The sequence below is a fragment of the Nyctibius grandis genome, chromosome 32, assembly GCF_013368605.1.
Source record: "Nyctibius grandis isolate bNycGra1 chromosome 32, bNycGra1.pri, whole genome shotgun sequence".
NCBI classification, from domain to species: domain Eukaryota; kingdom Metazoa; phylum Chordata; class Aves; order Nyctibiiformes; family Nyctibiidae; genus Nyctibius; species Nyctibius grandis.
The window spans coordinates 5415749-5431608 of record NC_090689.1 but is presented as its reverse complement, the minus strand read 5'-3'; the positions used below and the strand labels follow the sequence as shown (position 1 = coordinate 5431608).

Genomic DNA, 15860 nt, shown 5'->3' with positions numbered 1-15860 from the left:
CTTATTTTCTAATAGTACAGGATGTGTCTTAGCCTTAAACACAGATGCTGCCCTGAAAAACCTCCTTGTTCTGGCTTAAAAGTCAGTCAGCAATAATCCCCGCGTTTACCCACACAGAGCAAAAGGAAAATCTAAATTTCTAATATAGTATTTGGATTATAACACATAACCACGCACAATGAAGTGTGCTGTGGATATTCACAACTAATAAAAGCACTTCAAATTGCTAAATCCCAATACGCAAGGTCTCAAAAATTACAGAAAAGAAAGACCTATGGGATGAAATCAAAACTCTATCATCATTTTATCAAACACCTTCTCTTGATTTAACCTGTTGACTCCAAGACCTGCACAAGCAAGGTTAGGACCGTTATGGCAGGTAGTAGTCTGAAAATTCCCAGCGATATTAACATTGCGTGCTGTGGCAAATACAGATCGTGCACTGCAAACCCCGATCTTCTGAGCAGTACTTTGGTCACAACAGAGCCTCCCTGTAGGTTGACTAGATAGATGGGCCGAGACCAACGGCATGAGGTTCAACAAGAACAAGTGCCGGGTCTGACACTTCGGCCACAACAACCCCCTGCAGCGCTACAGGCTGGGGGAAGAGTGGTTAGAAAGCAGCCGGGTGGAAAGAGACCTGGGGGTGCTGATCGACAGCCGGCTAAACATGAGGCAGCAGTGTGCCCAGGTGGCCAAGAAGGCCAATGGCATCCTGGCCTCTATTAGGAATAGTGTAGCCAGCCGGTCTGGGGAAGGGATCGTGCCTCTGTACTGGGCACTGGTGAGGCTGTACCTTGAATCCTGTGTCCAGTTCTGGGCCCCGCACTTCAAGAGAGATGTTGAGGTGTTGGAGCGAGTCCAGAGGAGGGCGACCAAGCTGGTGAAGGGTCTGGAGGGTCTGACCTTCGAGGAATGGCTGAGGGAGCTGGGGTTGTTTAGCCTGGAGAAGAGGAGGCTCAGAGGTGACCTTAGTGCAGTCTACAACTACCTGAAGGGAGGTTGTAGTGAAGTGGGAGTCGGCCTCTTCTCTCAGGCAACTAGCAATAGGACAAGAGGACACAGCCTCAAGCTTGGCCAGGGGAGGTTCAGCTTGGACATCAGGAAGAATTTCTTCTCAGCAAGGGTCATTAGCCATTGGAAGGGGCTGCCCAGGGAGGTGGTGGAGTCACCATCTCTGGAGGGGTTTAAGAAAAGCCTGGACATGGCACTTAGTGCCCTGGTCTAGTTGACATGGTGGTGTCAGGGCAATGGTTGGACTCGATGATCCCAGAGGGCTCCTCCAACCTGGTTGATTCTGTGATTCTGTGACTTCTCTTTCATGAGCACCATGTCGACTGTCTGCTCCAAATCTTACTTATCAAAATATTTTACACTGCACACACTGAGTAAATCTTCACATTTTAAGACCAGCCAGATTAGACCGTAAAACACATGACCCTCCTCTACACTCAATGCGCACGGTGTGAGAAGTGGGCATTTCAAACAAGAAAGCATTTGTTTCTGCAGTCCCCGACTGTGTGTTGGAATTAATTTTGTATTTATGGCAAACAGTTTCTTTGTCCCTAACAAACGTTATTTATTTCAAAAATACTCCAGCTGTAAGGTAATGTATTGCATAAATCCTGATGAAAGTATTTTCTCCCCCACTCCTTCCATCGTTCTCCATCTCCTTTATGCTTAACGCATCCAGAATGAGTAGAACGCAATTGATTTCTAATTATTTAGACAAAAGCAAGACCTATGCAATTGATGGCAAGCTGAACTTAAACTTTGCAGACTGGAAATTCTGAGGAACGATTTTGCCCAAAACCATTATCACAAGCTCTTGATAGCTTTCTTTGGTACGTTACTAAAGGTACACTGAAAAATCACTGGAGAAAAACTACTGCCCAACAACTCTGTCTTAACTACAGAGTTAACTGTCGCTACATCCAACTTTCTTGTTAGATGTAAATCGTGTTTAATTTATACAATCTTAACATCATCCTATCACACAGCGTGCTCAACCTCCACCAAGTGAGTCCATCTCCTCCTCACGAGTACACATTAGGGGTATACATTAGTCCTCACTTACACGTGCTTCCTGTGGAACTCCAGAATCTTCCCTTCAATTCTTTCCTGGTTTGGCAAATACTGGTTTGTTTTAAGGTGTTCTCGATCCTCTGATTCATCGAAATCCCCTATTTCAGCTATTACAGAAAACAAAATAATGTTAAAATAAGAAGAAACAATGGAAAAGGCACAATGACAGAAAATACTTGGTAAGGAATCAGAGAGACCCCAATAGTCAGAATTTTCCTTTAAGTGCTTCAAGTTTGTGCATTACGCTTTGTAGCCAGCTTCATTTTACAAAACACTCACGTTTATCCCCAGCAGACTTCCTGGGGATTATCACAGTATTTCAGCATCGTTTGGAAAATTTAGATGTCTTTATGGTCAAAGACGTGAGACTTGTAGAAGACCCGTGAGGGGGTCTAAACATTTCTTCCTTATAGATACCTCATACCAAACCAGCATAACCCAATTTAATTGTTCTAAATATACGTGAAATAGTTATTGACAAGCCCACTTGGGAAGAGGGCAAATTAGATTTTAGGAATTGTCCAAAAATAAATACATAGCAAAAAGAGAAAGCAGTGTTATGTGACTATAAATCCCCATAGCACCTACACCTTGAGTTTTGGTCTTCCCTTCACATATTCATGCCTTTCAGAAATGATGCTGTGGATTTAGGAAGAGATTTACGGAAGAAAAAAGCATGAATCAAAAGTGTGGAACAGCTTCCATCTGATAAGACCTGAAAAGATCAGAAGTCTTTGGCTTGGAAAAGAAAAGCATGAGGCATGTAGAACATAAGGCATGTAGAACATATGGCAGACGTATATAAAAATTACAAGTTGAATAAATAAATTTTTTAAAAAGTTATTTACTTTTTCTGATAATAAAATACGAAGTTACAATAATAAATTAAAATGTAAAAGTTTTAAAAAGACTAGAGGATGTAAGTTACCCTACAAACCTCCCAAAAACTAAGCTGTGAAGCTCATTTTCATGGAAGGATGCCAAAAATATAAGCAAATGCAAAAGTTAGGCAAACCCACGGAAGCAAAGTTCATCCAGGGCAACTAAACAAAGAGCTACAGAGTCAATCTGTGCCTTAGAAAGGCCACATGCAAAGATTACTGGAGGGATGCAGCAAAGGAAGTATCACCATATGCTTGCTCTGTTTCTGAGGGCTTCCCCACAGCATCTGCTATCAACTACTGTCAGAGAAAGGAGAGTGGACTAAGGGAACTAATAATCTCATCCATGGCAGCTGTTCTTAAAAAGAACACAGCAATATCCTGTTTAAAAATCAAGCCAGCATATGAAACAAGAAAAAAAAAATTGAAAGGCACTTTAGTAAAATAGTTTATGCTAAGAATAATCATATTCTTTCTCACTTCTAATTTTCTAGTAGGGTAGAAGCAAGGCCAGATGCTGAGATTTGCTCCCCAGCTCCACACTGCGCTCTGGAGTGCAGAACTTTGGCTGGAAAATCATGAGCAAATTTTAATTGAGCCACTCACCGATGGCACACACGCAAGATAGATTTGCTCCTCCAATGAAATCACCAGAGCTAACATTATTATAATTGTATTATTACATTACAGTGCAGAACTATACAACTAATAACTATTCAGCAGCGCACGTGTGAAGAGGTATCATTCAGCAGCTTTTGCTTCAAGCCAGCAAGGCCCAAACCCCCATTTCCGCAGCTCAGCTCACAGACTTGCTAACACTGTATCGTTTGGCTGCTGCTCCAGCTGATTTGGTGTCTGAACCCATTTGAGTTTTTCAACCAGCTCCTCTCAAAGGCCACATTTTTAGGTCTTTAGGCACTCACAGACTGAGCGAGCAGCAACACGGAGAGCTTCCAAATCGATCGGTTCCCATTTCCATTTGTACTCCCAGCAAGGAGGAAAGCTGCTGACAACCCTCCTGCTGAACTTGTTCTGGCATGTTTCTGGTTCTATGTCAGCCCAGTCTCTATGCACTTCTCTCCCCCCAGCCACAGGGAAATTGAGAAATGAAGCCAGGGGAGCACAGAGGCAGGCGGGAGCAGCTGTCTGGAAGATGAGGAGTGCTAGTGACTCGGTTTGCAGAGCCAGGGAAAACAGACAACGCGCAAGGGGGTTGGTTTCGTACAGTCTCCACGAAGCCAAAGTCATCTCGTACACGAGCACCAGCTGTTCCTCACCACGGCTAGACCTGATGATAATCCCAGTGCTCAAAATCAATGAGTTTACTGGATGTACAGAAAGAAATACTGTGAGAAAACACTTTTAGATACCAAAAGCTTCTGTACGCTGTTTAACTTGGGTTAGCAACGGCAACGTCACCTGGTGTCACCACGGTTGAGATACTCACATTGCAGAAGGTGAGAGACCAGGAGAGCGGCCGTATTGTCGCTGCAGGTCAGTCGTTCCTCTGCCAAATCCCTCTTGATTTGCAACGCAAACAGGTACCTGAGAGAGAGCACGATAAAATGACTGAGCGGGGTTTTCTAGAACCAGCATCTCCTAATCCTTCCTCTCTCCAAAAACAAGGTAACACAGAAGCCTTGCTACCAAGGACAGTCAAATCTGGAAGAAAACTTAATGAACACTTCAAGTGCTTTTATCTATTAGAACAAGGACGGCAGAACATCACTGATTCTAATATTTTGTTAGGAAAAAGAATGAGCGTTTCTGCTAGCGCTCGATTAATTTACTCAGTGGTTGTATTTTCCAGGACTATAATGTTAGCAGCCTACACAGACTGTAAGAAATTAAATTTCCTTTTCTTATACTGCTACACTCTTCAGTAAAATAGTTTCCAACCAGTTGTTAGAGAGGAACAGGTTTCTGTTTAACAGTTTTGTATACGTAATAAGCTGCCTGCAAAACATACAAGGGTAGAAGAAAAACGTGGCAGCCTTGAAAGTGTGCTGCTAAGGACCAACTCAGTCACCTACACCAATTTTAATACATTTCTATGAAGGCAATGCTGGCAAGTCTTTCCTGCTTTCCTTTTTACTTGAAAAAAGGTGTTATAAGGGCTCCAGTAAATAGGCAACAACTCATTACTATAAACCTCTGAACTGACAGACTGATCAATATTCTTTACTGAATTACACCCTGAAAGAGAAGAGTAATATTTCTTTTAAAGAAGAATTAATTTTAAAACATTACCTATCACATTCCTGAGGCAAAAAAAATAATAAAAGGTATACATTTTAAATGTGGGGGTTTTTTTTAATTTTAAAAATTAACTGTAAGTATTTATTAAAGACTTATATAAAGTATGCTCTGTTTTCTGCATCTCTGACTGAGCTATCTTGGTTTCTTAACTCACTCACAATACAGTGAACACATCATTATGAAATACCTAGATGCTCTAAGCACAAACCAGAATTACACAATAAATATTCCATAAATAGGCAAAAATACAGTTCCCGCTCCAAAAAGTTGTATTCCTAATGAAATACTTACAAGAAACAGCAATTAACGTAAGAAAATTGGGAGGAAAGGAAATACTTAGATAGTATTTATCATCACAAGAGACAATCGCATCACATCACAGCAGTTATTATGCTGGTTTGCTCTAAAATAAGCCTGAAGGATAATAAGGGACCTCTGCGGATCTCTAAAACAAATTCCAATTAAAGGCTGTAAAACTGGGAAAGGCACTAAACGAGCTCTTTAAACACTAAAATCCTGGGTAATGTTGTCGTTAGAGGCACAGACCTCAAACCACGTTCCCAGGTGCTAGCCAGTGGATAGGTCTGCTTAACTTACCAGAGATGAATTAGTAATCAGCAAAAACGACCCATGACGAGCACTGGTGAAAATCATGAACAGTGAAGCATGTTTGCTAGTTGTAGAATACTTAAAAGTGTAGACTTCAGAAGTTTAAGTGATAAATCATTTATTAAAATATGTACTGATTATTTTATATAGGTACTGTTTTATTTTAGTATTTCCTCGACACCCTGTCTCTTTTGGCACCGTGATGTTTGGCAAGCCCCAACCTGCACTGTTTTCTGTTTTGAAAAATATTTTTTCCGATAACGTTCATCTGCTAACACGTGTCTGCTAAAATTGAACAAAAAGTGCTCTTTTTCTCATCTTCAATGTAAGTTTTGTTTGGAAACAGATGCAACGTCCTCCCACTCCAACCTTCCTATTATTTCAGTTGTTAATGCAAATCAAATTCTTCAAAAAATACTTTACCTGGTATATTCCTCTTGTAACTGACCCGGGTCTGGAGGGAAAAACTTTACAGCTAGACGAAGCGTTGCAGTCTTTGGTCCTATAAGAGAAGTCAGTCATTTCACAAAAAACATATTAAGTTTTTCAACATGCAGAGAAATGCAGTGCACACGAAGTCCAGCCAGCTTTGAGCTCGCCAGCTAACCATAGACGGCCTATGGGGTACAGATGGTCCATGTCAGCAGAGATCACAAAATCATAGAACGGTTTGGGTTGGAAGGGACCTTAAAGATCATCTAGTTCCAACACCCTGCCACAGGCAGGGACACCTTCCACCAGACCAGGTTGCTCCAAGCCCCATCCAACCTGGCCTTGAACACTGCCAGGGAGGGGGCAGCCACAGCTTCTCTGGGCAACTTGGGCCAGGGTCTCACCACCCTCACAGCAAAGAATTTCTTCCTCACATCTCATCTCAATCTTCCCTCTTTCAGTTTAAAACCGTTCCCCCTCGTCCTGTCACTCCATGCCCTTGTAAAAAGCCCATCTCCAGCTTTCCTGTAGCCCCTTCAGGCACTGGAAGGTGCTAGAAGGTCTCCCCGGAGCCTTCTCTTCTCCAGGCTGAACAGCCCCAGCTCTCTCAGCCTGTCTCCAGAGCAGAGGGGCTCCAGCCCTCTGAGCATCTCCGTGGCCTCCTCTGGACTCGTTCCAACAGCTCCGTGTCCTTCTTCTGTTGAGGGCCCCAGAGCTGGACGCAGCACTGCAGGGGGGGTCTCAGGAGAGCGGAGCAGAGGGGCAGAATCCCCTCCCTCGCCCTGCTGGCCACGCTGCTGGGGATGCAGCCCAGGACACGGGTGGCTTTCTGGGCTGCCAGCGCACGCTGCCGGCTCATGGTGAGCTTCTCATCAACCATCACCCAGATATAGCAGATAGTTCCTCTGAAAACTATCTATACTACTTCCAAGGCAAGTCCGCAGTCTGAATGCTGTAAAAATAGTTCTGTGCAACACAAAAGCTGTAATACCCCAAAGCAACAACTTGACTGCATACAAAGGCATCACAGATGACCCAGTGAGAGGGTCCCAGAAGGGGAGCAGGGTGGAGATGTGTCCCACAGGCTCTCCCAACACCAACCGCCACCATCAGAGCTGTCAATGAGCTGAATCCACGAGTCCAGCTGGACTCCCCGCAGAGATAAAGGCGCGTTTGCAGCCTGCGCCCAGCATGCCAGTTAATACCCATTTCTCCCCATTTTTAACACTGTTCTTGTCAATCTTGACACCAGGGAGAAAACTCATTTAACGTTTAAATCAGAAAAGGCCGAGTATTTCACAGGCAGGCAGCGCACTAGCCCACCTTGGCTTACAGAAGCCGATCCATCTCGCATCTGCAGGCGTCCCCCGGACAAGAGGAGCACCACACATCCCCCCCAGCCCCACGCCCCACCGACAGCACCCCAACGGTGACAGACCCAGACCTGTCCCCAGCGGGCACCTTCCCACAAGGAGCAAGGACAGTCCGCCTTCAGCTCGCAGAGCCGAAGAAAGGCAGGACAAACTGAGGAAAGACCTTTAAAAGGCAGAGGAAGACCTGGGAAGAGAAGAACTGCAACCCCCCTTCTTGCTAGAGTCTTCTCCAGGTGCCATGGGCAGGATATCCTCATATTTTACGTCCTGACTGAACCTCAGAGCCAGCCCTGCTTACGCCTGACCTCCAGAGGTGCCTTCAGCCCCATCCACCCCGGGACTCTGTGTGCCACTGCCCTCTCAAAGCAAGCTTAGCCAAACAACAAAAAAAATCACATTTGGTTGAGCATGTTGGTAAGCACAAGCCAGCCTGCTTCAATTTATTTTAAGCACCAAGATCTCTTAAAGCTTGACAGAGTTCAATTTAACCCCATCAACCCCAACGTGCACTGATTTCTTCTGTCTGGAATACCTAATTCCTAAATGTTTCTCCACTCATTCACCCTCTCATTTGTTAATGGGGGAATAATGAACTTTGCTTTCTGCCAAGGAGCTGGGAGAACTGACTCCCAGACTACACAGCTGTCAGAAGAGCAGCTCCCAGCCTCTGATACCAGAATTACCAAAGCTTTGGTGAACAAAAAAACACTGAAATCTGCATCCTAATTACAGTGTAACATCTAGAAATGACAGGAGGCTGGAAATAACACTCTATCATGACACACAAAGCTCACACTTGGCAGAGACTAAAACCACACTGGAGATTTTACAGTTCTTGAGACACACCAAGTGTGGAAAATAAAACTTTACATCAGATTTCTGTAAATACTCCGAGCCTTTGGAAGACCTTCACAAGGTTAAGAACAGATCTGCACGTTACTTGCACCAATCAACTGGGAAGTATTACTGCAGGATCAGTTTTAGCAGTGTTCCAAGCATCACTTATATTAAATGATAATAAATATTAAAAATTAAAACCATAATGCTGCATATTTGCTTCTGTAGCACAACTCCTCCTTCTTTTTATTTGTTTTTTTTTTCTTAATCTCGCCTTTCCTCTATGAATAAGTCCCATTAAGGAAAGAAGCACTGGGCCAGTCTTAACCAAGATGCAGAATTTATTTTGAGAAGTCAAATCTGAGCAAAACCAAGAACAACAACAATAAAGAAGCCAGGAAAAATTACCCATGCGGGTATGGTGAATACAACACTATATAAAACTGGCAACACCTCAGGGAAGGTACCCAAACGCCAACCTGATATTGTGCGTCTGTTAGGAAGTCGAAAATTTGGATCTAAACTCTTTGCCTTCTGGAGTGGTTCGATAGTAAAACTGATTGCATTTGTTTGAAATTAATAAAAAAAATCCTTATCTTACAACATAAAGTTCTATATCACAGAATCAGTGAGGCTGGAAGAGCCCTCTGGGATCATCGAGTCCAACCATTGCCCTGACACCACCATGGCAACTAGACCAGGGCACTAAGTGCCATGTCCAGTTTTTTCTTAAACCCCTCCAGAGATGGTGACTCCACCACCTCCCTGGGCAGCCCCTTCCAATAGCTAATGGCCCCTTCTGAGAAAGGGTCATATATCTCAGAATAGGTCATTAGCCAAGACTAATTTGAAGTGAACGTTACTAATCTAGATCTTTTGTTTTCAGAGTGTGTCAAAGACCCAAAACTTCATGCCTACAATTACACAGCGATTGCCATCGACATTTGAGCTGTATTACCTTAAAAGTCCATGATAAGATCTCACATTCCTCTACTGCTGGACTAAAAGTCACAAGGTTAACTCCAAAATCATTAAATTCTAAAAAAACCAAACCAAACAAAAAACACAACCCCCCAAAAAACAAAAAAGAACTTCAACCAAACTTCTTCAAGTGAAGATACAGGAAAAGATCATCCATCCATGCCAAGTTCAGGCAGTTCTTAACAGCATGAGCAAACTCACCGACTCCCATTCTTACAGAATTTCACTTCCCCTTGGAAGCACCCAGCAGCCACCTGCAGAGCAGGGCACGCAGATGGGAGCAGCTTAGTTAGTGCCTTACTTCTGAAACGTCCACAGTACCAAGTAGTTAATTTAATTCTCCTCTTAAGGTTTTGTACTCAGCAGTACTGTCAAAGGAGTTCTTAGGAAGATGCTCCTCTGCAATCATATGTCAGCTACCCAATCAATGAAAGAACAGCTTAAATTACTACACATGCAATTAACGTTTTAATTGTAAATATTTTCAAGGCTTTCTACAGTCGTATCTCGTTTCAATTTTAAGAACAGCAGAATGCCAGCGAGGCATTCAGCTAACATAGAAAGAAAAAAAAAGAGCTCTCACTCGAACTACCAAAACTTCACACATTTAAAATGGATTTCAGAACCTGAACGTGTCCCAGACAACTGCCTGGTGTCTCCTACAGATTAAGACCTAAAAAATTTTACAAGTAATCTTTCGGTGTCATTGGCAACATAAAGTGGGTGACAGACCACCAAGCAGCAGAGCAGCCATAAATTTTAGCACATGCCCATGGTTTTAAAGCGTTTTAGAAAAATATATGCATCATCAGGGAACACACTGCCACCAGCCCACAGCCTAAGGCCACACCACCCCCATTCATATGGTACAGAAGAGGATACAGGTGTAACCAAGCAGCATCACAGACCTGTGGTCCACCAAATCTATTGACTAAGACATAATTCCTTCCAGGCAGGAGCACTGGAAAAACAAACCAACCCTAACTGCATGGAGTATATAAAATGATGGCACTCACACCGATTTTTGGGGGTTTTTTTTGGAAAATACAGAGTGAAAGTATTATATACCCTCCTAAGGAAGCCTTCTTTTACAGCTGGTTTGGCTCTTCTGCTTAAAAACCAATGTCAGTAAAAGATAAAACCATGACCTTAAAGTTAAAAAAATCTAGCTAGAATTGGTGACTTCTTATTTTCTGGCAAACACTTTTAGGCAGAAGGGTAACTAAAAACTACCTCCCAGTACTAATCTTCAGCATTTTTCAATTCAGATTTTGAAAGGAGTAGGAATCCACCACACTCTCCTGATCTTGTTCTTCCACGAAGTCTTTACCATCAGAAACAGAAAATAAGCAAGCAGCTTAACCCTGTTCAAAGGGGGGAAAAAGTTTGATCTAATCTCTCAGCATCAGAAGAACTAGCACACTGTATTCTTCAATTATTTTCAGCCTTCAGAGCGCATCTCACATTACTTTTCAGAAGAGCACACAGCAAAGATAGCATCGCTACTGCGATATCCTCCTGGCCAAGGAGCAGAAAGAAATTTCCCAGCCGAAGTGAAGTGGGCTCTGAAGCTGCAGCCACCCACCAGGTGGGAGATCCCTACCTCTGCTCTCTTAGTGGAGAGTTTTTGAGCATGAGATGGGAATACACCCACCCCACTGAAATTCCCTGCGTGGCTGCAAGCTCTGAGGGCAGCTTCTCGCAGCCCTTTGAAAGGTGTACCAGCTCTCAGACAGGATCTCATCGCTGCAGACGCTACCTCCTCCCATGCAACGGGTACAATAAGCCAGAACATTCCTTTTTCTTTCCACCAGAAGACAACACAACTTAAAAAAGCTCACAAACAGCAAATGTCATGTTTCACTTAAACATAACACCAGCTGACCCAAGCTATCTAGATATTTACCACAGAGAAAGAATCACACCTTCAGTTAAATTTCCATTCCACCCACCACATGCTACATATTAAAACCATCAGGTTTGCATGCCCCGACAGGAACCACTATCACCCCCACCAAGTACAATTTTCAGGGCAGCATAACCAGTAAATCAAGTCATAATTGTGAAAGTAACCCACATAAAGCAGATGCAAATGAAGGAAAACTTCCTTTTTAAAAAACTACTTACTCCGTACTTGTCTAATAACAGGTTTCATCGGTTCCAGCCAAATCTGAAATGAAAGAAAAAAAAATTACAAACTGACATTCACATTTGAATAAAACATGAAAACATCAAAAGTAAATTCAAATAAAGCAGTGATTTATGAGTGTGCATTTCTTCCTCACTGCAGTAACGCAGTAATTCCTTTGCTTTAAAAAAAAATGTCCTTATCTATTTGAATTGACACTGATCATGTATCAGTAGAAAAAACACTGATCTGTGCTTAAAGCTCATCTGCACAGAAGTAGAGTCAAGCTGGCAAGAGCACACCATCGCTGCTGAGGAGACAGAAATCAGGCCAAAGCACACGACCGCAGACAGGAGCCACCCTACAGAATTACAGAAGGGCTGGAGGACATGACAAGGTCCAACTTTTTTTCCCTTCCATGCTTTGTCCATCTCTCCTACCTACCTACTTAAGGATTGTTACTCAATATTAGTTTCCCACAAATTTTTCTCTTAGTGGTAACACCACAATTAGGATTGGTCCTTACTAGTGACTTCTCCATCTGAGAGAGAGCTGAGGATTTTAAGAACCTTATTAGATGCAGAAAGACTTTGGACCCTTTGGCTCTGCAGAAGAAACGAAAACTAAACAAGCTTTACTGTATTTCCTTGGCTCAAGAGCAGCTGCATTAGTGCTATCAGCATTCTCTATGCTCTCAGTCGTATTTTTTGCATGCGAGTCCTAAAACTAGAAAAAGTAATAGAAAAAAATTATGAAGAGACAGTTTTGGGAACATTTTCTAGTTTAGAAGCCACACTGTCCTCTTTGCAAGGTACAGGATAAGTGACCAGGAGGTTTACAGAGCGTCAGTATTTATCTAGATCAATGATGGAAAAAGCCTGCAGGTCTATACGTCTGCTCAGGTTTATATTTATTAGAAAGAGGTTCATAATGACTCTTCAGGGAAATGAACTGAATTAACTGAAGATAAATATGAACACTACCACAACTACACACTGCAGTAAGATTTTCGAAGTGCTACACAGACTACACTTTGAGTTGATGTTCCCCCTTTCAGAGGGAAGAAGGATTGCATTTATGTCCCTGAAAGTGGGAACATCAGCAACTATTTAATTGCTTTCTACATTTTTTTGAGATTTAACACGAAATAGAATATGATTCCTCCTCTCTGCTTTATTAGTTGTTGTTGTTGTGGTGAACAAAGCGGATTTACAAGAATCAAAGAGAGAATCCTACAGAAGACTCCAGCAGCCTTTGAAACTTTTGACACTCAAGCAACTGCATTCCCCCAACCTTTTTATTACACCGAATTCATCAGGGAACTGTACATACCCAACAGGACTGGATGTTCTGGAACTCAATCCCAAAGTAATCTGATTCAATCAAATTCAGATGCTTGTAAACTTCTGTCAGTAACGTCTGGCCGTAGTATTTTGACTAAGGAGGTAAAAACAAATAAAAAATACAGTGAGATGAAGAGGAGTAAGTTTACAGCAAATTAGAAAAAAATTATAGCGTCTTTAGAGACTGTAGAAAAATATCTCAAAGATTTTTTATTTTGTCACTGTAACATGCAAACATCCAATATACAGGCATTGCTCCGTACAACCAACTTCCACAGAACCAGAAGGACTCAAGCTGGAAGGGGCCACTGGAGCTCACCTACACCCAACCTCCTGCTCAAAGCAGGGCCAGCTATGAGACCAGACTAGATCAGCTGAGAACTATCTGCAACTCCTTCAATAAACCAGCACCACTTGTTTGTGTAGCTGGATGGTGTGGCTCTCCTCCAGCTGCAGCAGACTTGGAGCAGGGGCTGCCAAAACCCTCCCACGTGCACACCCCCTCGCTCGTACCAACACCAGGGACCGCTCGGCCACGTGCAACTTTCACACCAGCAAGACTTGAAAATATATGCAGATAAGGAAGTCCAAGACAGGCGAGGAAGGCTGGCACAGGGCGGTTTGCACCCAGCCAGAATTTACCCCTGACCTTGGAAGCTCCGGTGCACACGCAGGATGTCACGGGGCCAGGCTGGCCGCTGCCGGGGATCACACTGACCGAGCGGAGGCTGCTCATCGCAGCACGTGCAAGGCCTCTGCTGACAGAACCAGAACAGGTCTTCTACAAAGGAACACCTTTGAAAAGGTCCTGCACGTGGGTCAGGGCAATCCCAAGCACAAATACAGGCTGGGAGGAGAATGGATTGAGAGCAGCCCTGAGGAGAAGGACTTGGGGGTGATGGGTGATGAGAAGCTCACCATGAGCCGGCAACGTGCGCTTGCAGCCCAGAAAGCCAACGGTGTCCTGGGCTGCATCCCCAGCAGCGTGGCCAGCAGGGCGAGGGAGGGGATTCTGCCCCTCTGCTCCGCTCTCGGGAGACCCCCCCTGCAGTGCTGCATCCAGCTCTGGGGCCCCCAACACAAGAAGGACACGGAGCTGTTGGAGCGAGTCCAGAGGAGGCCACGGAGATGCTCAGAGGGCTGGAGCCCCTCTGCTATGGAGACAGGCTGAGAGAGTTGGGGCTGCTCAGCCTGGAGGAGAGAAGGCTCCGGGGAGACCTTCTAGCACCTTCCAGTGCCTGAAGGGGCTACAGGAAAGCGGGAGAGGGTCTTTTCACAAGGGCATGGAGTGACAGGACAAGGGGGAACGGTTTTAAACTGAAAGAGGGGAGATTGAGATGAGATGTGAGGAAGAAATTCTTTGCTGTGAGGGTGGTGAGACCCTGGCCCAGGTTGCCCAGAGCAGCTGTGGCTGCCCCCTCCCTGGCAGTGTTCAAGGCCAGGTTGGATGGGGCTTGGAGCAACCTTGCCTAGTGGAAGATGTCCCTGCCTGTGGCAGGGGGTTGGAACGAGATGAGCTTTAAGGTCCCTTCCAAACCAAACCACTCTGTGATTCTATGATTCTAAAAACCCTAACTTTTTTCTTACAAAGAAAACCCACGGTGATGGCACTTAATCTGTTAACCAAGAAATAAACAGGAAGGCTATAGCGGGAAACCAAACACCCTCCTCTCGCACCATGCCTTCTTCATAAAGTCATCTGCAATGAAACCCTCCTTCAAGAAACCCACTCACCAGCCCTTTTCACAGTCAAGCCACAAAACAAATATCGGCAGAAAGCAGCTATGGGAATATGGGAGAAGAAGAGGAACTTTCACAGCACACCCAAAACAACTACGCTTGGGTCTGCTTATTAAAACACATGAGCTGCTCTCAGCATCTATTATGGCCTGGCTGTAGCAGCCACCACAAGAAAAACAGCATTTATGAACCCACACATCAGTCCATCCAGATCACACGGAAAAGAATCCAAAGGGCTTTCACATCCCTCGGTACCTGCTCCAGCAACACACAAGAGCTAGCAGGACGGCTAGCACATGCTGCGGAAGGAGGTGGCCATCCATGGTCTACCTTGGACCACAGAACTAATCCTGCAACTGCGGTGACAGGGTCTGGCATCACTGTGGCTGGCCGGGTTATCCAGCAGAACACACCTCGGGCATTCGTGCCACCAAGGTCTTGTTTATTTGGAAAAGTCAGAGTGCCAGAAGACTCTACAACCGTCCCCTCAAAACTGGCACACAGCTCTGTAATTGACTCTTTCATCTCAGAATGGTGAATCTTTTAAAAGTGTTACAATATATTAGTAATAGAATTAGAATCATTTAATAAAATGTCAAAAGTATCTAACAGAAAGAATGGGCCACTTTACATTAAAATAATGAGGGTGTAAAAAAGTAAAAAAGATGGGGAAAGTTGGGGAAATTGTTTCACGTTACTGAGATGCATAAAAATTCATGAGTAATTGCTTCTTACAGGAAAAAGAGATTAACTGTCGATGCTTTTAGAACTGTACAATTTAGCTAGATACCTCTGCTGGATCAGGCCACTGATGCTGAAACCCCCCAGTAAAACTGCAAATCAGGAGAAACGGTCCAGGTGCTTTGCCCCTTCAGTGGATACACAGATGCCTGGTTTGGAGATGACACAGAGGAGTGCTCTCCTCTTTTTCTGGACAAGTTTTGGGACGTCTAAAGTGACATTTTCTTTGTAAGAACACAGTTGAATTTTTTTAGCCAAAACCTATCCTTGCAGAAGACACTGTGGGTATGAGTTTCGATATTTAAATTATGACAATGAAATAAGGGATGATGCAGGTAATGGTAAACAACTTCTTCAGTAAATAACGTTCTTGCTTTGCTGTCTACAGGCAGCATGTTACAGACTGCTTGCCACAGGACCCACATGCTCCTGGAAAAATGCATTTTGAAAA

The 15860-nt window shown here is 43.9% G+C and overlaps 1 protein-coding gene across 4 annotated transcripts in view; it reads right to left on the bottom strand.

Moving 5' to 3' along the window:
- Nucleotides 1-15860, bottom strand: part of FARP2 (FERM, ARH/RhoGEF and pleckstrin domain protein 2) — an 80542-nt gene that overhangs the window by 49305 nt on the left and 15377 nt on the right. For all 4 annotated transcript variants that reach the window (XM_068421028.1, XM_068421029.1, XM_068421030.1 and 1 more), the window contains exons 2-6: nt 12918-13022; nt 11585-11627; nt 6258-6336; nt 4414-4511; nt 2078-2192 (exon numbers count right to left, since the gene is read on the bottom strand). In XM_068421028.1, coding sequence (XP_068277129.1) covers nt 2078-2192; nt 4414-4511; nt 6258-6336; nt 11585-11627; nt 12918-13022 — 440 coding nt within the window. The remainder of the gene's footprint in view (nt 1-2077; nt 2193-4413; nt 4512-6257; nt 6337-11584; nt 11628-12917; nt 13023-15860) is intronic.